The sequence below is a fragment of the Anoplolepis gracilipes genome, chromosome 2 (assembly GCF_047496725.1).
Source record: "Anoplolepis gracilipes chromosome 2, ASM4749672v1, whole genome shotgun sequence".
NCBI classification, from domain to species: domain Eukaryota; kingdom Metazoa; phylum Arthropoda; class Insecta; order Hymenoptera; family Formicidae; genus Anoplolepis; species Anoplolepis gracilipes.
In genome coordinates this window covers 4,643,633-4,671,227 of record NC_132971.1, presented here as the reverse complement: position 1 = coordinate 4,671,227, position 27,595 = coordinate 4,643,633, and the positions used below count along the sequence as shown (strand labels likewise).

The 27,595-nt window shown below is 28.8% G+C and overlaps 1 protein-coding gene and 1 long non-coding RNA gene across 21 annotated transcripts in view; one reads left to right on the top strand and one right to left on the bottom strand.

Moving 5' to 3' along the window:
* Nucleotides 1–13,068: 13,068 nt before the first annotated feature.
* LOC140675827 (uncharacterized) lies at nucleotides 13,069–18,606 on the top strand. 2 transcript variants are annotated; one of them, XR_012048486.1, is made up of 4 exons: nucleotides 13,069–13,191; nucleotides 15,187–15,358; nucleotides 15,493–15,640; nucleotides 16,251–18,606. It is a non-coding gene; the product is annotated as an uncharacterized lncRNA (long non-coding RNA). The 2 variants fall into 2 exon arrangements; XR_012048487.1 differs by having other exon boundaries at nucleotides 13,086–13,170.
* LOC140675761 (uncharacterized) overlaps nucleotides 15,607–27,595 on the bottom strand; it is a 115,375-nt gene continuing 103,386 nt past the window's right edge. For 14 of the 19 annotated variants that reach the window (XR_012048462.1, XR_012048457.1, XR_012048453.1 and 11 more), the window contains one exon: nucleotides 22,231–22,399. Coding sequence is in view for 2 of the 19 variants with exons in the window: in XM_072910389.1 (XP_072766490.1) it covers nucleotides 22,346–22,399 (54 nt within the window). In the remaining 17 variants the exon portion in view is untranslated. Of the gene's footprint in view, nucleotides 15,662–20,511; nucleotides 20,527–22,230; nucleotides 22,400–27,206; nucleotides 27,350–27,595 lie in introns of those variants that run through there. The other 5 variants (XR_012048454.1, XR_012048463.1, XM_072910394.1 and 2 more) reach the window with 3 other exon arrangements.

Genomic DNA, 27,595 nt, shown 5'->3' with positions numbered 1-27,595 from the left:
ATTGAAAGAAGCGGTATCCGGGAGAGCTTTGCCTGCGGGATGGACCGAACAGAGGTCGTTTATTGAAATTTACCGTTAACTAGCGTTGATCAGATATCGCTCATTATAACAGAGTTAGGTTGCCAAATATTGGGCGATAATGTCTGTTTCGTTTAAGCTTTCATTTAATTTTATAATTAGAGTCTAAAAAGTTTATGTTTAGATAAACTACTAGAGAATATTTATATTTTAAAGACGGAAGATGTCTTCGAGACGTCTTTTAAACATGGATGTTATCTGAGCTATTTAAAGTTCTTAAATCATATATAAATCGTGGCTTTATTTAAAAAATGTATGATTGTGTTATTATTTTTCAAATATCAAGTAATTAATATTTTTTTGAAAATTTATTAGACCAATTGATATTAATTATGTTCTTACGTCGCACATTAAAAAATTTAAAAATCTACAATTTAAATCTCGGTGATCTATTGTATTTTATTTCTTAGATACAATACGATACTATTTATATATTAATGAAAAAAAATGTACATCACAATATTATCTGAAAATACTTGTGAAAATATTTATATTACAATATTATCTGAAAATTTAATGAACGAGTTGTGAATAAAATAAAATATAATATAAAATATAAGAAAGGGAGAGAGAAAGAAAGAAATATACGAATAGTAAAATATATTCTAGGAGTAGTAAAAATCCTTCTCTTTTCTGCACTCCTGGGATACGAGCTTTCATAGTTTCCCCAACTACGCATTTTCCACGCAGGTATGCATCAATTCGCCCCACCACAACTTCGATCCTTCCCACTCGCTTCTCACCGACCAGCTGCACGGCTTTCCCGTAGGAGGTAGGATCCATGTCCTCGCATAGTTTCCTAATTCGGGATAAGCTACGGCTCTCCCTCCACGTGCTGAAGTATGTATTTCCGGAAATCAGACGCGTATAGCATTGTTCTGGTGTCTAGAGTCGAAACTATATATGTGTGAATACGTACAGAATTCTACTTGACATTACTGTCAAACGTCAGTCAATATGCGAAAAGCATAAAAATTTGAACCTCCCCAGATACAAAAGCATCATTTCGATTCTGCTTTACAACGCTTCTACAAAATCATACAAGATATAAGATAGATTGATGTTCAAAGAATATGAGACACGATCATTATCACGTACAACTTTATCGCTTCCCGAGTTTCGAGGCGAGACGAAGAGAATCGTGTCGTTGGCTGCCACGTGGCGCCGAAACACGTCCGTACGGGGGAAGATATCCTGCCACCTCTCCTCGCTCATCCTGGCTGCTAACGCGTCCTCGGCGTCGGCATACCCTCCTGTTTGCGCCTAGACGTCGGGTTGTCGAAAGTGCTTGCGTCACGAGTCGTGCGTAGGTAGATAGGTCTAGCCGAGGCGTCGCGTCACAACGGCGGCTGCTATGGAATTAGGAAATCAGTCGACGATCGAGACACGTCGTCGACGTCTTTCGCGTCTACCCCTTCTCAGCAGGAAATGACGCGACGTCAATCCCTCCCTCTCTCCCTCTCTTTTCTCGGCGTTTCCCGAGGGACGCCCACCTGCACAGGTGACGCACAGGTCCTACGGGGGTGCCGGGCCATCCCGGCAGAAAAACTGCCGATTTGCCCGAAAATCCGGGACTCCCGTATCAGGCTGCCAGGAGACCGGTCAAGGTGCGCGAGCGGGCTCGACCGCGCCGAGATTGACCTCGTCGTGCTCCCTCGGGATGCGCGACGGGACGCGCGTCGATTCGCAGCCGAAGCGCCTCGAAGCGTCAGCCGGCGCCGAAAAGCGCGCCCGTTTCACAGGGTAGCAAGCACCGCGGAGGTTCACCGGCCGCCCGGTCGGCGGGCTCCATGTGCACAGGCGCGAGGATATTCCGGTTCCTCGAGCGTTGCGGATATGTCAATGTTGCAACGTTCGTGTGTGTGTGTGTGTGTATTTTAATCGATAAAAAAAAGATATCGCTTTTGAGATTATTGTAACGAAAAGGTGATGTGATTTCTTTTCGAACGATATAATGAAGCATTAAATTATTTTTCTCCTGTATAAAGAGATTTCTAATAATTAAGCAACAACTTTACTTATGTGTCAGACTCTTATCGATATCTTAAGAAATTGCTAGAAAAACGACTTATTGTAGTATACGAATTGTAACTTATTTTTAATATTCTTTTATAAAGCTCTACAAGCTTGTCGATAAATCAATGTTTTTAACGACATTAAATATATGTTTGTAATTATAAATAATCTGAATATAACTGAACTGTATATTGTCTTGTCAATGGGGATAAAACGACGAATTAAAAAAAAAATGTGACAGAATCGAGTCGGAAAAAAAGCGCGTATGCGGCGAGCATGAAGGTAGAAGAGCGTTAGCCTGTTGGAATATTAATGGCTAATTAATAATCAAGCTGATTAATATCAATGACATCAAATCCAGCGCATCCAGTTATTTCGAGTTTAATAGCATTCTGTTTAATCTTCAAACCTGGTAGTATAGAATAAACCAAAATTTTTTTTTTTTTTTTTTTTTTTCGTTTAAATAAAACGCACGTAAGCAATACATTTATATTATTATTTAAGAAAATTGAAAAATCTGTAATTTTGAGCAAATAAGACTTTTTGATCTTCATATGTGCATAAAAAAATTATAAATAAAAAATCCAAATATAATATAAACAATTTAACTTATTCAACTCATCAATAATCAATAAATATTAGATTCTTTAAATCGAACGCTTCAGTACCTTTAGTAAATATGATTGCAGAATAAATTAAAGATCCGAGCTGTGTTGTCTGACGCAATATGTTACCAAAACTTCACCCTACCATATCGCACGCGTCGTGCAGCATCGGTGGTCTCTCTCCCTCATGCAAGTTCTCGCGAGACCATAAATTTAAGGTATTTAAAGCATCGTGCCGAGAGCCAGCTTTCCGTGCAATGTAACGTTGATAGTAAAGCCGCAGGGTGGTATATGATTTTCGCATCAGCGATCGCCAGCAGTTACCTCCCCGCGCGATACGCTCCGTTACAGCTTTTCCATCCCCCTATGTGTACGTGCGCGTTAACCCTCTCCTTCCTCCTACACTCTCCTACCCTCCCACCCTTGCATCCTGTAATCCCTTGCGGTCTACCGGAGCCTGCGCTTTCCCAGTCGGCGTACCTTCCGCGTGTCTGAGCTCCTGATAGGTTACCGCCCGTTCCTTTTCTTCCCTCAAAGACACCCCCGAGGGAGTACACGAGTTACGGACGAGCGCGGATTGTCGATTGTGTCCTTTATCAGGAGCACCCGGGGAAATCAATAGTGACGCGTATGTCGCAATAAGAGCGTCGCACAGAAAGAAAGAGAGAGAGAGAGAGAGAGAGAGAGAGAAGGGGAGAAGGAGAATAATGATACGGTATCGACAACTAATAAAATAAAAAATGCAACCCATCCTATTCGAAGCATCAAACGAGTGACATCAGAGTGCGAAATAACTCATCCGTACATAAAGGTAAAGGGGTTAATTCGATTTGTCGATTGTAACGTAACTAATTCCGGCGCTAAATTCGTTACCTATAGAAGCACGTCACGCTCAATGATATTTCTATATCAGAAGCAATAAATAATTGCATTCTCGCCAGAAGAATCTTCGAATTTATTTATTCCAACAATTCTGATTATATTAAGCAAAATAAAAAATTAGGCAAGATAATTAGCTAAATTAACGAATTAATCCACGTTAAAGCTTCTACTTTTTTTCGAATTCTCCAGAGACCGGAAGGCTATTGACGTGTGTAATGAAACTTGCTACATCGCGCACAAGGAAACGTTCAATCGTATACAAATCGATCAACGGCTTATCGAAACGAATTATATGTTGCTCCGATTCGGAATACAAATGCGTGAAATGCCACGATACCATTTAAACGAAAATCTACAATACAATATTCTGACGAAATACCATCACAATACCAATAATATTAATGGTAGTATAATAACCATTTTCTTTTCATAGATTATCGTATCTTTCCGCTATTTTTTCTCTCTGACATCTCTCAGCAACTTATATAAATAATACAAATTAAAAATTATATTAGTATTAATTAGTAAACCTAATATATTTTGAATATGATTTTTAATTTTCATTATTACATATATATAAATGTAAAATATTTTTAATATAATATTATATATATATATATATATATATATATATTTAAAAAAAATCATATTTATAATAATTACAAATAATAAAGTTTTAAAAAGTTTCAAAAATACATCAAAAAACTTTTTATTACTTTCGGGTGATCGTTTTCGATGGAAATTACAAAATGTGTCCAATCCCCTCATTTTCATCAATCTCCTTTCACTCAACCCTTATGTCTTTCTCATTTCATACCTCTTTCCTCTCCGCTCTCTTCTCCTATCCACAAGCTTGTTTTTTCCTCTTTGTTCCTCATCTTCGCTCCTGTGTCCACATCCATCTCTCTTCCCCTTTTTCCTCCCAGGTTTGATACCTTTACGTGGAAGTTTCGACTGCGCAACCGACACGCCCGGATGAAGTTACGAGGGCATAACCGCCGTATATACGTATAACGTAAAACGTAAAGCGTAGGGTCTGAGACGCATAGCACGTAAGTCGTAAAAGCTAGTTGAAGTCGGTGCAACATCGTGCAATACGGGTATCTCGCCTTCCACGCACGTAAATGTGCGCGCGTAAGCGTGTATGCGTGTCGTGATCCTCGTCTTCGCTTCCGCATACACAAACGAGTATCGCGCGATATTCCGCTTTTACGCCCGAAGCGGCAGAAGTTAAAGGGCGTTTCGTTACGAAAGGACCTTTCGACCTCATTGGAAAACTCGACTTCACTGCGAATGAACGTGCAAATAGTAAAACCCGAGTAATGCCCGGGTCAGGTATTTTGTGTTACGATTCCGACTGGACAAACGCCCGATGCCATACAACACTGAGTAATAGTTTCTACTCCTCTATGTTAAACGCAAGTTTCTCGTAATTGTCGACGTATTTCATCCGGCTGTAGCTAGTGCGGAATAATGACCTGTTCGCCGATGGAACGATGATGCGTTACTTAGAAAACGATTCCCCCAACTACAGCGCTTACTTAGGCTCACCATTAATTATAGCGATTATAATAATCAGACACCAAAAAGTAATAATTATGAGGCGCCGTAAACTGGTTTCTCTTCTTGGGTCTTTCCGAGATTTTTATAAGTATACTTTATTGGAAATCCAAATTTTATAACCGGCTTTTATTATAATCTTATGTATCACATCTATAGAAGATGCAAATTAAAGGTTTAAAATGCATTGCTTTATTAAACTACAAACACATCCTTTTTAATGACGCTCATAAATTGGGAGAGACAAAGTTATTACATAATATCGTTCTCTTTTTCCAAAACTATATAAAATATCTCATGTTTAATTAGAGATCAATAACAATAATAATAAATAAATAAATATATATATAGCTAAAATAATATATATATATATATATATATATATATATATATATATATATATATAAAACTGTTATAAAAAAGAGTGAGGTATGCCAGTGGTTAAAATTCTGACAACGATTTCGGAATAGTCGTTAGGCGACATCCACTTTGCGCAACGTAGATCAATACTGAAAACTATGGACGTAACGCGACGCGAGAAATGACTTTAAAGAACAATCCGACCCTGCGTTGTATTGCGTACTACCTGTGCGCGTAGAACGATGGCAAGACGATGAGCGCGGAGGGTTGAACGTTATGATGCTGCATTGTGGCACTTTACGACTTCCGGCTTAAACTGCCTGCTTCGCCTTGCCTTGCCTCGCTCGCAACCCTTCGCAACTCTTATGCCCTTCCCTGATTCCCTGCTTCTCCTCTCCCGCTATATTCCACGTTCCTTCGAAAATTACTCCATTTTCTAAAGACGTTTAAAGCGACCCTACACGAGGGTTGTCGCATCCTGAATACTAATGCTACTTTTTGAATAGTTACATACATACATGTATAGGCGCGGATAAATTGAAAATTTCGTTGCCATTCTTCTTGCTAAAAAAATTCTACGGAAGAGTACGAGGAGAATAATATTCTTTCATGGTATTAAATAATAAAAAAATTAGGTTAAAAACAGAGAATCGATAAATAATGCTTTTATTAAAATTTAAAATATAAAGTATCTATTATTTATTTTTTGTGTATATTTTTTTTTATACACATTTTCATTATATATCGTACAAAAAAGATTAGATGTTCAATTTTATAAATTACGTAATTGTATTATATTCATGTTTCAAAATTTATGGGCACATTTCAATGATCTAAACACATGTAAAATATTCCAGAGTTATTCATATTTTCGAAAATCACATTCTTCACTAATCACATTAAAAAAAAATTAGTATGATGTTTAGATATATTATAATGTTTATTTCTTGCTATCTTCTTTTATGCATAAACTTTTAATTATCCGCTATCGCGTCTAGTAATGACATTACTTAAAACGTACTAAACAGAATGTTGTTTTCGCGATTAGCAGCGTTTAGTTACAGTTAACGAGATTCTCTGGGGAAACAATAGCGTTGTAAGTCGTCGTATAATAGAGCTATACAGCCATGCAGTATTAATTAACAAAGTGCGGATCGCGTAATATAACCAATTTGTGCTCCTTTAAAGACAGATACTGCACACATATATGAAAGATCGTCATAAATACGGTCTGAAAAGCGGACACCGCTCGATGCGGCACGCGCTATCATTAGAAGAACCGGCCACGTCAATTAAACTGGCCGACAATTATACGAGAGCGCCTTCGCTGCGATGGTTATTCCGTCATTAGTGCTCGAAATAGAGCGTCGCGCAATCCGGAGATGAACGCTCGAAAGGTTCGTGGAAGCCATCGAGAGAATAAAATCGATTAACGGACCGAAATTTCGCGCGGGCCTCCACAAAAGCGGGATACAATGTAAGGAGTCTCGAAATAGCGACCTCCCTGCAGGCACTTCGAAAGGAGGAATGAGGTCAGAAGTTCCCGGAACTTCCCATAGCGAGTTCCCTCGGTACGCGGATAGAATCAAAGCAAGCATGGTTTTGAGTTCCCAAAGGAACGTTTCCAGGATTTGTTCCTTTCGAGAATCGAGTCTTTCGTGGATTCAGAGAGTATGCTTGAGGCAGTAAAAATGACTATACTCTCCAGAGAAGATTGCAAGTAAGGCAGTAAATGTGAAGGGGCCATAAACTTTTACATGGACGTTACGTAATTTAAATAAACGAAGCCTGAGGAGAGAGAGAAAGAGAGAGAAAAAGAAAAGGAGACTATTGCACACAGAGAAAATATCAGATTTATTCTTCATTAAAATAAAATCTTTCATTTTATTTCTTCAAGCTGAGTAGTTAAATTCTCTCGTTAGAGGGAAATACTTTCATAGTGGGGAGTTTTCCGAGCTTAAAGTAGGTCAGGGAACATGATCTTTTGACGTTTACATTTCGCAGCCCTAAAATGTAAGCGGTGCTCGCTCAATAATCGGTATTTTGTACGTTGCAAAAATATACACATCGTTCGTCGTTCCAATTTTCCGGCTAACTCTTTATTCATGAGATCCAATTATCGTCAGACCAATCATCGTATGCCCTCCGCGGGCTCGCTACCTGCTCCTGGCAGATAGTCGATATTCGGTATTGCATAATTGACCGGAGAAGAGATATCTACTTGAAATCCGGTCGTTCTACGTTTCTCCTTCCAACGCGAATCTCTTAGCAATTTCTCCCGTTTCTTGCACGCTAATCGCGACAATGTCCGCCACAATATAGCGGTCACCCGGTTTTATCTCGTTGTACGCAAGATACGATGCCGAGCGATTGGACCGATTGCACGGTACATATCCATTCATTGCGGCGACCGCTGCAATTCTGTCTCGAATAGATATTGAATTACCAACGTATCGCACACGGATCGATTTCTAGATGCGACAGTTTCTTGCGTGTACGAGCTGTATTTAATAGCTCGTATTCTCGCCGCAGATTCGGCGTTAAATGTGGCTATCTGATTCTCGTCCCAGGTTTATCCCGAAATTAGGTCCTATCCTAGCGTTTGCCTGTGCGCAAATACTGAGATTAAACAGTTATATTTAGTGAACCAATACTAAAGTAGACTACTAAATATAATTACTTGACCAAGTGTAATGTGTGGTATGAGATTTCTTACTAAATTATGAAAATAAAAATAATTATCACGATAATTAGTAATACAGATATATAATATGTATATCAATGTGTCAATAAATTTAACTTTTTATTCTTTTATCATTGTTTAGTATATTATTTACTATATAGCCTTATTTCCGAAATCAATACACTAAATTTATAATATATGTATAAAATTTCTCGCTAAATCAGAACTTTCGAGAAGTGAATTTTCCTTCGAATCACTTTCAACTGCAAGCAGCCATCTGATGATAGACATAACTCATCTGTGTCCTCTATCCCCTTAATGATGCCGGACAAACGGCATCGAGAATAAACGAGGCGAGGATGCCTTTCGCTACTCAGTGTAGCACAGCTTTCAGTACTGTTATGAAAAGGGAAAGAACGAGCTGGTTTCAAAGACAGGAAAGATGATCAGTTTACTGGGAGTGGTAAGAAGAAATAGAGGGAGAGAATAAATATTCTCTAATCATACAACTTTTTACGACAATTTTTCTGCCTTTGCATCGCGGAATTAGATGTGATCGTATCTTGAATCCGAAAAAACTGAAAATCTGTTAAAAGATTTATTTATGTATTTTTTTTTTTTTTTAAATCTTCTCGCGCAATTATTTGTTATATAATCCGTATTTTCTAAATATAACGCGTCATTATATATTAAAAATTTTTTCTTTGAGGAAAGAATCTTTTTTCTCAATAATAATCGATGAATGTATTAGATAAAGTGTATTGATAGAATGTATTAAGTTATATTACATCTTTTTTTGATTACTAATGCTTTTCAAAATAAACAAAAATAAGAGAAAGGATAATTTTATTTCGATCTTCATCGCTAGAATTTTCATCGAAAATTTAAAAGCTTCTGTTGGAACTAAATCTTTGCTAAGAAAAGAAAGCTAGAAAACTCCATATTTTGACATAACTCTCTATTTGCTTGCTTGACTTATTTTTGAACCACTCTGTGTAGTTTTACTTATGCATATGTCTTATATGTGTCATAACAAGGTGAACCAAAAATTGCTGCATAAAATCTAAATAGAAAATTATATAAAAAAATTATATAAAAAACCATTTGATAAAACAAAATCGAATTGCTATATAATAATTAAAAAATAGCATTATTTCAGCAAAAAATAATATCACTTCTCTGAAAATCATACGTATTTGTTCCTAATTTTGGCATACATTGCAATTTTATAAACAATGCATTCCATGATTTTTTCTGCAAGAAGCTATATAAAAAATCGAATAAATTAACAAGAGTCATTAAAAACCGAAAATTTTATGGCGTCCCCTCTTTTAAGATTAGCGTTGGGACGCCCAAACCTCGACAAGGAATCCGTTTAATTTCAAGAGATCCCATAAAGGTTATACGGTGGGGCGTTCGCTGTACGCTCAACATAGGAAATACGCCCTCATAAAATAGAAAAGATAGAAGGAAAAAAAGAGGAAGAAAGAAAAGGAGGAAAAAGAGGGCGATATGGAAACGTACACTGATGCAAGTCCATCGCATAGATGGCAAGCGAAACAATAGCAGAGCTTCCGAGCTTCGGGAGCTTCCGAGCATGTTTCTGAGGAGATGAACAGTGAACGAAAAGACAGGACGAGGGGTAAAGAATCCTCTACCAGTGAAAAAAAAAGAAGCAAGGACGAGAAGAACAATGCCGATGAACCCCGGGGCGTACTTTGTTCGTGCATGGACACGCACACTATGTGGGCGCAAGTGTAAAGTGAAAGGGATGAAAGGCGCGGATGTAGGTATAAAGTTTCTGAGTAACGCTATGGTAAGATATAGGCGAACGAAAGAAAGACGACAGTCAAAAATGGCATAAAAATAGCACATTTTTAATAAACAGGAAAACTTTTATCTTAATTCGAGGATAATAAACATTTCTTAAAAAGCGACTAAATAATTTTGAAGAAAATAAAAAATTAGATATTAACGAAGAAAAGAGAAAGAGAGGGAAAAAATAGGCGAATAGAATTAGAACAGCTTAATGTCTGACTTAAAAATGAATAAAAATAGCAAATTTTAAATAACAGGAAAACTTATTTTTGATTCGCGAAAACTTTTTTAAAAAAATTATGAATTGTTTTCATGGCAGAAAATAATATATATATTGCATATACTGATATATTTTTGTTTCTTTCAAAAAATTATTTAGAGAATTTTTACAGGAAAAGAGTATTCTTCTCAGATATAGTAATTTTATTATAACGTACGACTGACTGTGACACTTATTAGTATCAAATAGAATCAGTTGTGGAAGGACGGTTTCGTGGACAACGTAAAATACGAATATATTACCAAATTCGGTCTAAAAGAATTCGTGATTAGGGAGCAACATCAATCCTTTCTCGTGTAGAGAGCATTGGAGAGTACGTTGGCCCCGAGGGTGAACTGTATGCGGAAGCCTTGTGAAGTTCGCCACGGTGAAACGGTTCAAGTGAGGCGAGACCCTTGAAAGGTCAAAAGTTCGTTCTCTTTGCGTGCACCCTGCGTGACATCTTCGAGGATCGACAACGATGATGACGACGGTGTTCCTGTCGCCTGGCAACGCTTGGCGCGACCGCGGAGGAAAAAGAGGACATAGGAGACTCGATCTACACTCTCTCTCCTCTCCGGATTCACTTTTTTCTCTCAACCCTCTGCGCGGTCTTCCCTCCCAACGAATGGCTTTATTCCCTCGCGCCACTCGACTCATCGCCAAGTGGCGGGCGCCACCTTAATTGGACCGTGGCAATCGCCGAAGTCAGCCACCCTCCTGCGAGGGTCCGAGCGAGGATGGGAATCCGAAAAAGCGTCCTCTTTCAGAGTACCCTTCTGCTTTGGGGCTGCATCTTTCAAAAGCGTCTATCGTCGTCGAGGCAACTACAGCCCCGAGTTGGTTGGGATCGTTTGCAAACGTCCTCAACCCTTTGAATTCAACCCCAAATTTATTGTTGAATTTATGTGAGTTTTAATAAAAATCGCGAAATATAGTAAAATATGCAGAGATATGTTGATCGTAGTTACAAGTTTATTATATTGAATTCAAATAGGCCGAACTATTTAAGATATTGACGTGTTTATTTCCGTTTTATTAATAAATTATTTACAAAGACATTAATATTTACTTTTTTGAAGATGACATGCTTATAATAAAATAACAAAGCAAATTTTCATCATCTTTCAAAAAGAGAAAGAGACAAACATTACTTTTCAAAAACTTATATATTTTCATATTAAACACTATATAATAAACATGTATATAGAGAAGGAAAGAAAAACAACAAATATATAAAATTTTGTACATGTTTTTTACATGTTTTGTATTTTCTTATTTTTATACATTTTGTATATGTTAAAATGCATACGTTTTATGAAGTTCATCAATACTATAAAGGTGTCTCTCGATATATATAGTAAACTATATCTCGATATTCATAGTAAACTATAAAATTTCAGAGATAAACGTGTGCTCATAATTCTCGCTGTAATCCGACCGTGATTCAAGGAAAATTGCAACGTTTATGAGTACATATTATATCACTGCAATATATTGTAAGTAACGCGATTTTAGCTTCGTCATTTCGCCAATGCAGATCGCTTTACTCTGTTATAATGAATAAATACTGTATCCATTATTATATATTCGGAGATTGTTATTATAGTATTCCTCCAAAATGAAGAAAAACGATATCTTTTCTTTATAATATTCTTTATAATGTATATGTTTGGAAGTAGTCTATAACAATAAATAAATTTAATCCAATTTTTGTTGCATATATCTGTTGCATATATCTACTTTTATATAAAATCAAAATAGAATAATATTTACATTAACGAAGGAACAGAATATCCCGAAGAAAAAAAGATCTGTATAGTATTCAAAATTTCCGTATCATTTCAAAATTTACTATAAAGATTAATGTAAAATGAATAAAGTGGGACTTACATCTTATTATCTGACGTAAATGACACACAATGAAATATTAAATTCAATATTTTTATAATGCGGTATCTGAAATGTACAATTTACCTACACAAAATTCTTAAATTAGAAAAGCAAAAAAATTAATTTAACGAAATAAAATTTAATACTAAAACTGTCATGTCACATACATATATTTAAAAAAAAAATCTTAATATATCATTGACATATTTTATTCTTTTTTATTGTATCTGACAATAGATGAAATATTTCAAATAGATGTTCTCGTACTAAGTTAATTTCGATATCCAGTTGATACATTGAGTTGACTTTTCATCATTTAAATTAACTCTCGAACGTGTTTTGATTTATTCCGATCACAGGTACTTCTCATTTTTTTTTTCTTTCTCTGTTTCTCATTATCTCTCACTTCTTTTCTTTTCTCCTTTCTTTATTTTTTTTTCTTATCCTTTTCTCTCTTAAAGTCGATTTACCAATGTCAGTTAACCTCGGTTCAAATTATCTCCCTTTTTTAAATTTATCTGAAAGAGACAAAATATAACTTTAAACCAAAGTTAAAGTTAACCGATAAAAAAATAAATAAATCATCTTATGTTAATTTGTTGCACACAACTTGTTGTTAGAATTTATGCAAAATAAATAAAATTTTTTAAATTAAATATTAAATAATATTTACATTTCATATATGTATAAATTAAAAGAGTTCTAAATAGCATTGATTAGATATTAATATTATATAATAACATATGTTTTTGGCAGTTAAAGATATGTAAATTATATCTGTTTTCGAATAGTTAATATTTTGATATTTCTTCGCAATTTTATAAAATATCAAACGAGCAATAAGATTGAGGCAAATAGATCAATTCTACAAAACAGAGAAAGAAAGAAAGAGAGAGAAAGAGAGACAGTGTTGTTTTTATATTCAGAGACCATATATAAGTCACCGCTGTCGTGTCGATATGTCATTGTCGTGTGAAATAAAGAAAGTGGAAACAACTACTTGGATCGCGGAGCTGGTAAAGATAAATTAATACTAGGTATATTAATCAATATTATAAAATTAATCATTAGCATCCTAGTATTTGTATATTGCTTAATATGTCGAGCTTTTCTTTAATATCATGTTTTTGCAATTATTTTATTATTTTTTTTAATTTTGATATATTTAAAATCAGTATGGCCTTATTGCAACTTTTATATACGTTGAATTTTTGTTTGAAATTCTGAAGACTCGGTTACATCGTCATTTATGAATTAACTATCATAAATGTTTATATAGTAACTATCACTTATGTTAATTAAAGTATCTAATATTTTGCTATTATAATTTTATGTTACTCTCTTTAGACATTATAGCACATACATATACATCGATCAAAATCAATCAGAAAATAGGATCGATTAGTTTTTAATACAAAAATTTGAGTTTTTATTTAAAATCCTTACATTCTCTGCTGGCCTTATATAACCTTATATAACCTTTCTGTTGATGTTATTAGTTTTATTTAAGAGCCTTATAAATTATTATTTTTTAACAACGATAATGTAAGCTCGCTTTCTAAATTTGTGTAAAAATCCTCGAAGGATATAGAAAAATATGAGAAAATATCTTAATTTGTGTCATATTAATTAAAAGGTCTCATTATAATTGTTCGTAAAATTACTTAGCATTAATTCTTTTATTAATGATTATTGACGACTACTTATTAATGATTTATTGACAAGAAAGTAAAAAGAAAAAAATTATTAATTTTATCGAGAGCATACAGAGAAACATTGAAAGCTATTTCAATTGTGACCTTATAAAGCGTCAATAACAAACATAAACATATTGTCCTTCGAGGATTTTCATACACATTTAGAAAGCGAGCATACATTATTATTGTTAAAAAATAATAATTTATAAGGCTCTTAAATAAAACTAATAATATCAACAGAAAAATTATATAAGGCCAGCGTAGAATGTAAGGACGCAAATAAAAATTCAAATTTTTTTATTAAAAACTCATATTGCCTTTTTCCTTGACGTTGTTAGTATTATTATTTTCAAACATTTTAAATCTTATAGATATTTAATTCCTAGAAATATTTAATTCTTATGTTGTAACTGAATAAATAAATAAAAATTATTAATTTTTCTTAGAATTAACAATTATACATATATATACATTATCATATTAATAATAATTGTCACATATAATAATACAGTAATTTTAACATTTGCATTATATGTTATGGCTGACACACAACTTCTACAATCTAATTTATATACTAACTTAAATTTCTCTTGATTTAACTTCTTTACTTTTCTTTACTTTTCTTCCTTTTTTTTACCTTTTTTCTTTTCCTTCACTCTTTCTTATTATTAAAGATATGTTACTCTCTTAATTATGACAATTATATACCCTCTGTCTAAAAATTTATTACAGAAATACCAGACAATGGTACATTTTATTCGTTAAAATCAAACTGTGTTTCTCTTTAATGTTTTTGATCATGGCTTGTTTTATTATATATTTATATATCTTATTATTTTTATTTTTTTATTTTATTATAAGTACATTTCTTTCAAATCGACAATTGATCATTAAAAAGCATATCTTTTCTGTTTTTACGATTAATTTTCTGCTTAAACAATAAACATAGTTTACTGTTAATGTATATCAATATATATGTATATAAATATGTATGCGTATAAATGTGTATGAGTATGTATATAAGTATACTTTTAATCTGAATAAGCGGATTTATTAATAATTAATCTTTGAAAAATTTAATATCAATAATTATTTTTTATTAATTATTAATTTATAATATTAAAAACATTCAATTCTAAAAAAGATTATTACGTAATTACATTTAAAGTATTAATTTATCAAAATTAAATTTTTTTTTATTTACAATATTATTTAACGCATAATATATTTTTGTGAGACGAAACAACGAAAAGTGTTTTTAAATTGATAACATTATTGATAATTAATTAATTATCAATTTATGTATTAAAATGTTAATAACAACTACTTTTTTAGGCTTTATGATATTATCAACTAATATACATACTAAATTCGATACATGAAGTAGTTTTCAGTACAATAAATCGAAAGAAAGCGTAATAATGAGTATGCAGGGATTTGATATTATATTATTTGCTTTATTGTTTCTAATTCTTTCTATTATAATACTAATTTGGATATACATCTGGTAAATCGAAGCTTTTATTATTATTATTGTAGGAAAAATTATAATAAATACATTATTTTGCAATATATATTTATATTCTTTGTTATTAATTTTGAAAGATTTATTCAATTTGTTATTAACATTCTTAATGTTAGCTGGCAAGTTATTTTGCGCCGTTTAACAAATTGGTTCCCTCAATGGTTTGGAGTTCCTAGAGACAATGCTAGAGACGATCCTAGAGACGATCCTAGAGACATTCCTATGGACCTCTTAAGAAATGATGGTGTAGAGTTTCCAGCACCGGTAAGTAAAATACAAGTATGTCTATAAATTATATACAAAACTTATTTAAGGATAGAATTATATTTTTTTACAAATTACTAAAAACAAACGTAGTAAAGATACAAATACAATCATATAAGATTTTTCTGAAATGAGTGATCAAATAGAAACATATGCTATTAAATATATATATATATATATATATATATATATATATATTTATACATATTTGTACACACAATCATACATACGTGTGTGTATAGCTACGGTATTTTTTATTTAAATATGTATTATATATATTTTTATGAACAGAAAGGTATTCAGTTAGAAAAATAGATTTATGAAAAGTAGATTTTTGCTAAATTTTTGTAAATAAAAATGTTTATAATTGGACAATAAGTATTTCTGTATTCAAGATTTTGTATTACTCATTTTTTCAATAAAAAGCATATATTTCTATTTGATCACTAATTTCCGAAAAATCTTGTATGATTGTATTTGTATCTTTACTACGTTTGTTATATTATATATATATATATGTATTTACAATATGTGTACAAACATATGTATGCAACCTATACAAATTGAAGAAGAAGAATCATACAAGAACAGAAATATTTTGATCTTTTAGGGTGGATAAGATATCCTTCACGATGAATAATAGTTATTCATTAAAAGAATATTTACTATCGAAAAATCTCTAGAAAAATTCTCGAATATGAAGTTACTAATATGGGATAATAAAAATACACGGATTTATTAAACTACAAACAAGGTTAACAAAATGAATGGGTAATTTGATATAATACAAAAGAAAGAAAATCTTCTCGAAACTTGAACATTTCAAAGTAAATGTAAACTGTTTTTTCATAAAAAGAAAATATATTTTATTAATTTTATATTATATATATTTATATATAAATATATGTATATATTATATATACATATATATATATATATGTATATATATTATATATATAAATATATATGATTGATAAAATAAAATATATATGAAAAAACCAACAATACACCACATTCAATATTTACACAGTTGGAAAATTTAACACAATTTGCATGTCCCGTACAATTCACAGAAATTTTTCTGTTAATTTAACATATACATATATTAAATAATAACATTAATAATATGTTATATTTTAACATAAGATTAGTTACTATTTAATATAAAATAAATATAAATTTAATAGCTTTACATAACTTTTGTGTGAAAATTTAACCAGAAAATAATGTTAATATAACATATTATATATGTTACTTTAATATTATTATAATGTAATGTAACATGTTATTTATGGCACACGTCAAGACACGTCGAGATTACGTTGAGAAGTGATGGTATTAACATAGTCATTCTTATATTAGAGAATAAACTCAACATTTTTGGTGTAAATTTTCACAGATAAATTCTGTCGCTAATAATTCGAAACATATTTATAATGTAAAATTAAAAATATGTGCATTGTGTTATTTTTACACTTTTTTCAATTATATTAACATATTAACAATTGACTTAAATTAACAGAACAGCAATATGTCAAATTAACAAGTAAATGTGTTAAATTTTAACATTTTAAAATAATTATTTAATAAATTATTTATAAATTATTTAAATTAATTATTTTAATTTTAAATTTTGAACAAGATAACAAAGAATCTTCCAACTGTGTAAACTTGTATATGTCGAGCCAGACAAGAGTATACAGACTGTGATTAGATTATGGAGAATTTCTTCGTCTAACATCACTAAATTAGATTAATTAACTTTACTAAATTTAGATTCAAGTAAAATTGTGTATTTTTGACTGAATATCATATATTTCTTACTTGTACTCAGTACAATCTTGTACGTAGTTATTAATAAATGATTAATTATATATGCAAATTATTATATAATTTAATGTTTTTGTAAATTTGTATTGTAACTCGAATTATGTTTTGTATGAATTGCGAATTACGAATTGTGACTTCTTCTAATTTACTTTATATTGAATGCGTCAAACTGAACTATTGAGAATTTTAAAGTATAACGATCTCCGTCAGTTCTTATTTCAGTTGAACTTATCATATCATACAAATGCTATTAAAAAATGTACTACAATTAAGGACCAAGAAAATTAATATCTGCATTTTTAATTACATATACATGACAATGTGTAAAAATTCATGCGAGTTTTAATAAAAATCGCGAAATACAGTAAAATAGGCAGAGATATATTGATCGTAGTTACAAGTTATTATTGAATTCAAATAGGTCGAACCATTTAAGATATTGACGTGTTCATTTCTGTTTTATTAATAAATTATTTACATAGACATTAATATTTGCTTTTTTTGAAGATAACATGCGTATGATAATATAACAAAGCAAATAGTTCATCATTTTAAAAAAGAGAGAGAGAGAAACGATCATAACTTTTCAAAAATTTATATATTTTCATATTAAATTCTATATAATGTACATGTATATAAAGAAAGAAAGAAATACAACAAATATATAAAATTTATATGTTTCTTAAATGTTTTGTATTTTATTATTTTTATACATTTTGTATATGTTAAAATGCATACGTTTTATGAAGTTCATCAATGCTATAAAGGTGTTTCTTGATATATGTAGTAAACTATATCTCGATATTCGTACTAAACTATAAAATTTCAGAAATAAACGTGTGCTCATAATTCTCGCTGTAATCCGACCGTAATTCAAAAAAGATTGCAACGTACATGAGTACATATTATATCACTGCAATATATTGTAAGTAACGCGATTTTAGCTTTGTCATTTGACCAATGTAGATCGCTTTACTCTATTATAATTAATAGTTAATGTATCTATCATTGTATATTCGGAGATTGTTATTATAGTATTCCACCAAAATGATGAAAAACAATATCTTTTCTTTATAATATTCTTTATAATGTATATGTTTGGAAATAGTCTATAACAATAAATAAATTTAATCATATTTTTGTTGTATATATCTGTTGCATATATCTACTTTTATATAAAGTCTAAATTGAATAATATTTACATTAACGAAGGAACAGAATATCCCGAAGAAAAGAAGATCTGTATAGTATTCAAAATTTCCGTATTATTTCAAAACTTACTATAAAGATTAATGTAAAATGAATAAAGTAAGACTTACATCTTATTATCTGACGTAAATTATACAAAATGAAATATTAAATTCAATATTTTTATAATGCGGTATCTGAAATGTACAATTTATCTATACAAAATTCTTAAATTAGAAAAGCAAAAAGGTTAATTTAACGAAATAAAATTTAATACTAAAACTGTCATGTCACATACATATATTTAAAAAAAAATCTTAATATATCATTGACATATTTTATTCTTTTTTATTGTATCTGACAATAGATGAAATATTTTAAATAGATGTTCTCGTACTAAGTTGATTTCGATATTCAGTTGATACATTGAGTTGACTTTTCATCATTCAAATTAACTCTCGAACGTGTTTTGATTTATTCCAATCACAGGTACTTCTCATTTCTTTTTTTCTTTCTCTGTTTCTCATTATCTTTCACTTCTTTCCTTTTCTCCTTTCTTTATTTTTCTTTCTTATCCTTTACTCTCTTAGAGTCGATTTACCGATGTCAGTTGACCTCGGTTCAAATTATCTCACTTTTTTGAATTTATCTGAAAGAGACAAAATATAACTTTAAACCAAAGTTAAAGTTAACCGATAAAAAAATAAATAAATCATCTAATGTTAATTTGTTGCACACAACTTATTTTTAGAATTTATGCAAAATGGAAAAATTTTTTTAATTAAATATTAAATAATATTTACATTTGATATATGTATAAATTAAAAAGTTCTAAAAAGCATTGATTAGATATTAATATTATATAATAACATAAGATTTTGCTGTTAGATATGTAAATTATGTCTGTTTTCGAATAGGTAATATTTTTATATTTCTTGGCAATTTTATAAAATATCAAACGAGCAATAAGATTGAGGCAAATAGATCAATTCTACAAAACAGAGAGAGAAAGAAAGAGAGAGAAAGAGAGACGGTGTTGTTTTTATATTCAGAGACCATATATAAGTCACCGCTGTCGTGTCGATATGTCATTGTCGTGTGAAATAAAGAAAGTGGAAACAACTACTTGGATCGCGGAGCTGGTAAAGATAAATTAATACTAGGTATATAAATCAATATTATAAAATTAATCATTAGCATCCTAGTATATGTATATTGCTTAATATGTCGAGCTTTTCTTTAATATCATGTTTTTGCAATTATTTTATTATCTTTTTAAAATTTTGATATATTTAAAATCAGTATGGGTTTATTGCAACTTTTATATACGTTGAATTTTTGTTTGAAATTCTATAGACTCGGTTACCTAGTCATTTATGAATTAACTATCATAAATGTTTATATAGAAACTATCACTTATGTTAATTAAAGTATGTAATATTTTGCTATTATAATTGTATGTTATTGTCTTTAGACATTATAGCACATACATATACATCGATCAAAATCGATCAGAAAATAGGATCGATTAGGGATGAGTTTTTAATACAAAAATTTGAATTTTTATTTACGTCCTTACATTCTCCCCTTGCCTTATATAACCTTATATAACCTTTCTGTTGATGTTATTAGTTTTATTTAAGAATCTTATAAATTATTATTTTTTAACAACAATAATGTAAGCTTGCTTTCTAAATTTGTGTAAAAATCCTCGAAGGACAATATGAGAAAATATCTTAATTTGTGTCATATTAATTAAAAGGTTTCATTATAATTGTTCGTAAAATTACTTATCCTTTACTCTCTTAGAGTCGATTTACCGATGTCAGTTGACCTCGGTTCAAATTAACTCACTTTTTTGAATTTATCTGAAAATTATTAATTCTTTTAGTAATGTTTATTGACAAGTAATTATTAATGATTTATTGATGAGAAAGTAAAAAAAAAATTATTAACATTATTGAGAGAATACAGAGAAACATTAAAAGCCATTGCAATTGTGACCTTATAAAGCATCAATAATAAACATAAACATATTGTCCTTCGAGGATTTTCATACAAATTTAGAAAACGAGCTTACATTATTATTGTTAAAAAATAATAATTTATAAGGCTCTTAAATAAAACTAATAATATCAACAGAAAAATTATATAAGGCCAGCGTAGAATGTAAGGACGCAAATAAAAATTCAAATTTTTTTATTAAAAACTCATATTGCCTTTTTCCTTGACGTTGTTAGTATTATTATTTTCAAACATTTTAAATCTTATAAATATTTAATTCCTAGAAATATTTAATTCTTATGTTGTAACTGAATAAATAAATAAAAATTATTAATTTTTCTTAGGATTAACAATTATACATATATACATTATCATATTAATAATAATTGTCACATATAATAATACAGTAATTTTAACATTTGCATTATATGTTATGGCTGACACACAACTTCTACAATCTAATTTATATACTAACTTAAATTTCTCTTGATTTAACTTTTTTACTTTTCTTTACTTTTCTTCCTTTTTTTTACCTTTTTTCTTTTCCATTACTCTTTCTTATTATTAAAGATATGTTACTCTCTTAATTATGACAATTATATACCCTCTGTCTAAAAATTTATTACAGAAATACCAGACAATGGTACATTTTATTCGTTAAAATCAAACTGTGTTTCTCTTTAATGTTTTTGATCATGGCTTGTTTTATTATATTTATATATCTTATTTTTATTTTTTTATTTTATTATAAGTACATTTCTTTCAAATCGACAATTGATCATTAAAAAGCATATCTTTTCTGTTTTTACGATTAATTTTCTGCTTAAACAATAAACATAGTTTACTGTTAATGTATATCAATATATATGTATATAAATATGTATGCGTATAAATGTGTATGAGTATGTATATAAGTATACTTTTAATCTGAATAAGCGGATTTATTAATAATTAATCTTTGAAAAATTTAATATCAATTTTAATTTTTTATTAATTATTAATTTATAATATTAAAAACATTCAATTCTAAAAAAGATTATTACGTAATTACATTTAAAGTATTAATTTATCAAAATTAAATTTTTTTTTATTTACAATATTATTTAACGCATAATATATTTTTGTGAGACGAAACAACGAAAAGTGTTTTTAAATTGATAACATTATTGATAATTAATTAATTATCAATTTATGTATTAAAATGTTAATAACAACTACTTTTTTAGGCTTTATGATATTATCAACTAATATACATACTAAATTCGATACATGAAGTAGTTTTCAGTACAATAAATCGAAAGAAAGCGTAATAATGAGTATGCAGGCATTCGATATTATATGTTTAGCTTTATTGTTTCTATTTTTTTTTATTATAATACTTTTTTGGATATACAACAGGTAAATCGAAGCTTTTATTATTATTATTGTAGGAAAAATTATAATAAATACATTATTTTGCAATATATATTTATATTCTTTGTTATTAATTTTGAAAGATTTATTCAATTTGTTAATAACATTCTTAATGTTAGCTGGCCAGTTATTTTGATCCACTTAACAAATTGGTTCCCTCGATGGTTTGGAGTTCCTAGAGACAATCCTAGAGACGTTCCTGGAGACAATCCTAGAGACGTTCCTAGAGACAATCCTAGAGACGTTCCTAGAGACATTCCTATGGACCTCCTAAGAAGTAGTGGTGTAAGGTTTCCAATACGGGTGAGTGAAATACGAGTATGCCTATAAATTATATACAAAACTTATTTAAGAATAGAATTATTTTTTTTTTCAAATTACTAACAACAAACGTAATAAAGATACAAATACAATCATACAAGATTTTTCGGAAATGGGTGATCGAATAAGAATATATGCTATTAAAATATATATATATATATATATATATATATATATATATATGTATAAATATATATATATATATATATTTATACATATTTGTACACACATATACACATACGTATGTGAATAGCTACGGAATGCATTTTTTTTTTAAATATGTATTATATACTTTTTTATGAACAGAAAGGTATCCAATTAGACAAGTAGATTTATGGAAAGTAGGTTTTTGCTAAATTTTTGTAAATAAAAATGTTTATAATTGGACAATAAGTATTTTTGTATTCAAGATTTTGTATTACTTATTTTTTCAATAAAAAGCATATATTTCTATTTGATCACCAATTTCCGAAAAATCTTGTATGATTGTATTTGTATCTTTACTACGTTTGTTATATATATATATATATATATATATATATATATATATATATATATATATGTGTATTTACAATATGTGTACATACGTATGTATGCAACCTATACAAATTGAAAAAGAAGAAGCATACCAGAACAGAAATATTCTGATTTTATAGGATGAACCAGATATCCTGCACTTTGAATAATAGTTATTCATAAAAGAATATTTATTATCAAAAAATCTCTAGAAAAATTCTCGAATATGAAGTTACTAATATGGGATAATAAAAATACACGGATTTATGAAACTACAAACAAGGTTAACAAAATGAATGAGTAATTTGGAATTTTATATAATACAAAAGTAAGAAAATCTTCTCGGAACATGAACATTTCAAAGTAATGGTAAACTGTTTTCTCATAAAAATAAAATATATTTTATCAATTTTATATTATATATATATATATATATATATAATTATATGTATATATTATATATAAATGTATAAATAAATATGTATATATATTATATATATATATATATATATATAAATATATATGATTGATAAAATAAAATATATATGAAAAAACCAACAATACACCACATTCAATATTTACACAGTTGGAAAATTTAAATTAAATTTAACACAATTTGCATGTCCCGTACAATTCACAGAAATTTTTCTGTTAATTTAACATATACATATATTAAATAATAACATTAATAATATGTTATATTTTAACATAAGATTAGTTACTATTATATATAAAATAAATATAAATTTGATAACTTTACATAACTTTTGTGTAAAAATTTAACCAGAAAATAATGTTAAAGTAACATATTATATATGTTACTTTAATATTATTATAATGTAATGTAACATGTTATTTATGGCACACGTCAAGACACGTCGAGATCACGTTGAGAAGTGATGGTATTAACATAGTCACTCTTATATTAGAGAATAAACTCAACATTTTTGGTGTAAATTTTCACAAATAAATTCGGTCGTTAATAATTCGAAACATATTTATAATGTAAAATTAAAAATATGTGCATTGTGTTATTTTTACACTTTTTTCAATTATATTAATATATTAACAATTGACTTAAATTAACAGAACAGCAATATGTCAAATTAACAAGTAAATGTGTTAAATTTTAACATTTTAAATTAATTATTTAATAAATTATTTAAATAAATTATTTTAATTTTAAATTTTTAACAAGAAAACAAAGAATCTTCCAACTGTGTAAACTTGCATTTATCGAGACAGACACGAGTATACATACTGTAATTAGATTATGGAGAATTTCTTCGTCTAACATCACTAAATTAGATTAATTAGATTTACTAAATTTAGATTCAAGTAAAATTTTGTATTTTTGACTGAATATCATATATTTCTTGCTTGTACTCAGTACAATCTTGTACGTAGTTATTAATAAATGACTAATTATATATGCAGATTATTATATAATTTAATGTTTTTTTAAATTTGTATTAACTCGAATTATGTTTTGTATGAATTGCGAATTACGAATTGTGACTTCTTCTAATTTACTTTATATTAAATGCGTCGAACTGAACTATTGAGATTTTTAAAGTATAACGATCTCCGTTAGTTCTTATTTCAGTTGAACTTATCATATAATACAAATGCTATTAAAAAATGTACAACAATTAAAAACCAAGAAAATTAATATATGCATTTTTAATTACATATACATGACAATGTGTAAAAATTCATGTGAGTTTTAATAAAAATCGCGAAATACAGTAAAACAAGCAGATATATATTGATTGTAATTACAAGTTATTATTGAATTCAAATCGGTCGAACTATTTAAGATATTGACGTGTTCATTTCTGTTTTATTAATAAATTATTTACATAGACATTAATATTTGCTTTTTTTGAAGATAACATGCGTATGATAAAATAACAAAACAAATAGTTCATTATTTTAAAAAAGAGAGAGAGAGAAACGATCATAACTTTTCAAAAATTTATATATTTTCATATCAAATTCTATATAATGTACATGTATATAGAGAAAGAAAGAAATACAACAAATATATAAAATTTTTATGTGTTTTACATGCTTTGTATTTTATTATTTTTATACATTTTGTATATGTTAAAATGCATACGTTTTATGAAGTTCATCAATACTATAAAGGTGTTTCTCGATATATGTAGTAAACTATATCTCGATATTCGTACTAAACTTTAAAATTGCAGAAATAAACGTGTGCTCATAATTCTCGCTGTTATCCGACAGTAATTCAAAAAAGATTGCAACGTTCATGAGTACATATTACATCACTGCAATAAATTGTAAGTAAAGCGATTTTAGCTTTGTCATTTGGCCAATGTAGATCGCTTTACTCTATTATAATTAATAGTTAATGTATCTATCATTGTATATTCGGAGATTGTTATTATAGTATTCCTCCAAAATGAAGAAAAACAATATCTTTTCTTTATAATATTCTTTATAATGTATATGTTTGGAAGTTTGTAACAATAAATAAATTCAATCCATATTTTGTTGTATATATCTACTTTTATATAAAGTCTAAATTGAATAATATTTACATTAACTTCAAGGAAATAAAAACGAGAATGTAAGAGAAAGTCATGAAGTTAAATAAGAATATTTTTAAATTAAAGTCTAAATTCTCTGGTTAAAAGTAGATAAAGTCTTACGATTTTTAAATGTCAATTTAGTCTAAATAATTTTCTTTTTCATTAGTTTTACAAATAATTTGATTGCAAATTATTAAGATTATACACACACATACACGGTAAAAAAACATTTTGTATTTTTGTTGAAATTTTGTCGTGTAGAAATTTTTGTGTTAAATTTTTAACATACTCTTATGTTAATATAACATACTGGCGTTATATTATTTTAACTTTTTTACTTTGAGTTAATATTCACCGTTTCTAAGAGTTAAAACAACACAATTAACAAGTAAATCTTGCACTAATTCACATTTTTGTGTTAATTTTTTACATATTATTTCTGTTATTTGTTTACATATTTGCCTTCTGTTAACATTAAAATTAAATTGGCTAAATTGGGACACGAGAAATGTGTTAAATTTAACACAAAGTTTTTTACCGTATATACATGTTTAATGACGAGTATTTGTATATATATAAATAGAAAGAACGTAAAGATTTATTTTCTCATCAGTTTTGGCTAGAAAATAATAAATAAATGAAGAGTATTCATTGAATAATTAATCATGTTATTACGCTAAATTGGAATTCTAAAAAATCAAAATCAAGTAAAATAAATATCATTATATATAATTACACAAAAATAAATACATTTTAGTCACTTTATTTTTATATTCCTGCAAAAGCAAAATTTTTTATTGTCGTCTACGAACATCTTTTAGAGTAATTAGGAATATTTCGATATTCGTACCAAACTATAAAATTTCAGAAATAAACGTGTGCTCATAATTCTCGCTGTAATCCGACTGTAATTCAAAAAAGATTGCAACGTTCATGAATACATATTTCATCACTGCAATATATTGTAAGTAACGCGATTTTAGCTTTGTCATTTGGCCAATGTAGATCGCTTTACTCTATTATAATTAATAGTTAATGTATCTATCATTGTATATTCAAAGATTGTTATTATAGTATTCCACCAAAATGAAGAAAAACGATATCTTTTCTTTATAATATTCTTTATAATGTATATGTTTGGAAGTAGTCTATAACAATAAATAAATTTAATCCAATTTTTGTTGTATATATCTGTTGCATATATCTACTTTTATATAAAATCAAAATTGAATAATATTTACATTAACAAAGGAACAGAATATCCCGAAGAAAAAAAGATCTGTATAGTATTCAAAATTTCCGTATCATTTCAAAACTTATTATAAAAATTAATGTAAAATGAATAAAGTGGGACTTACATCTTATTATCTGACGTAAATGACACACAATGAAATATTAAATTCAATATTTTTATAATGCGGTATCTGAAACGTACAATTTACCTACACAAAATTCTTAAATTAGAAAAGCAAAAAAATTAATTTAACGAAATAAAATTTAATACTAAAACTGTCATGTCACATACATATATTTAAAAAAAAAATCTTAATATATCATTGACATATTTTATTCTTTTTTATTGTATCTGACAATAGATGAAATATTTCAAATAGATGTTCTCGTACTAAGTTAATTTCGATATCCAGTTGATACATTGAGTTGACTTTTCATCATTCAAATTAACTCTCGAACGTGTTTTGATTTATTCCGATCACAGGTACTTCTCATTTTTTTTTTCTTTCTCTGTTTCTCATTATCTCTCACTTCTTTTTTTTTCTCCTTTCTTTATTTTTCTTTCTTATCCTTTTCTCTCTTAAAGTCGATTTACCAATGTCAGTTAACCTCGGTTCAAATTATCTCCTTTTTTTGAATTTATCTGAAAGAGACAAAATATAACTTTAAACCAAAGTTAAAGTTAACCGATAAAAAAATAAATAAATCATCTTATGTTAATTTGTTGCACACAATTATTGTTAGAATTTATGCAAAGTGGAAAAAATTTTTTAAATTAAATATTAAATAATATTTACATTTAATATATGTATAAATTAAAAGAGTTCTAAATAGCATTGATTAGATATTAATATTATATAATAACATAAGATTTTGCAGTTAGAGATAT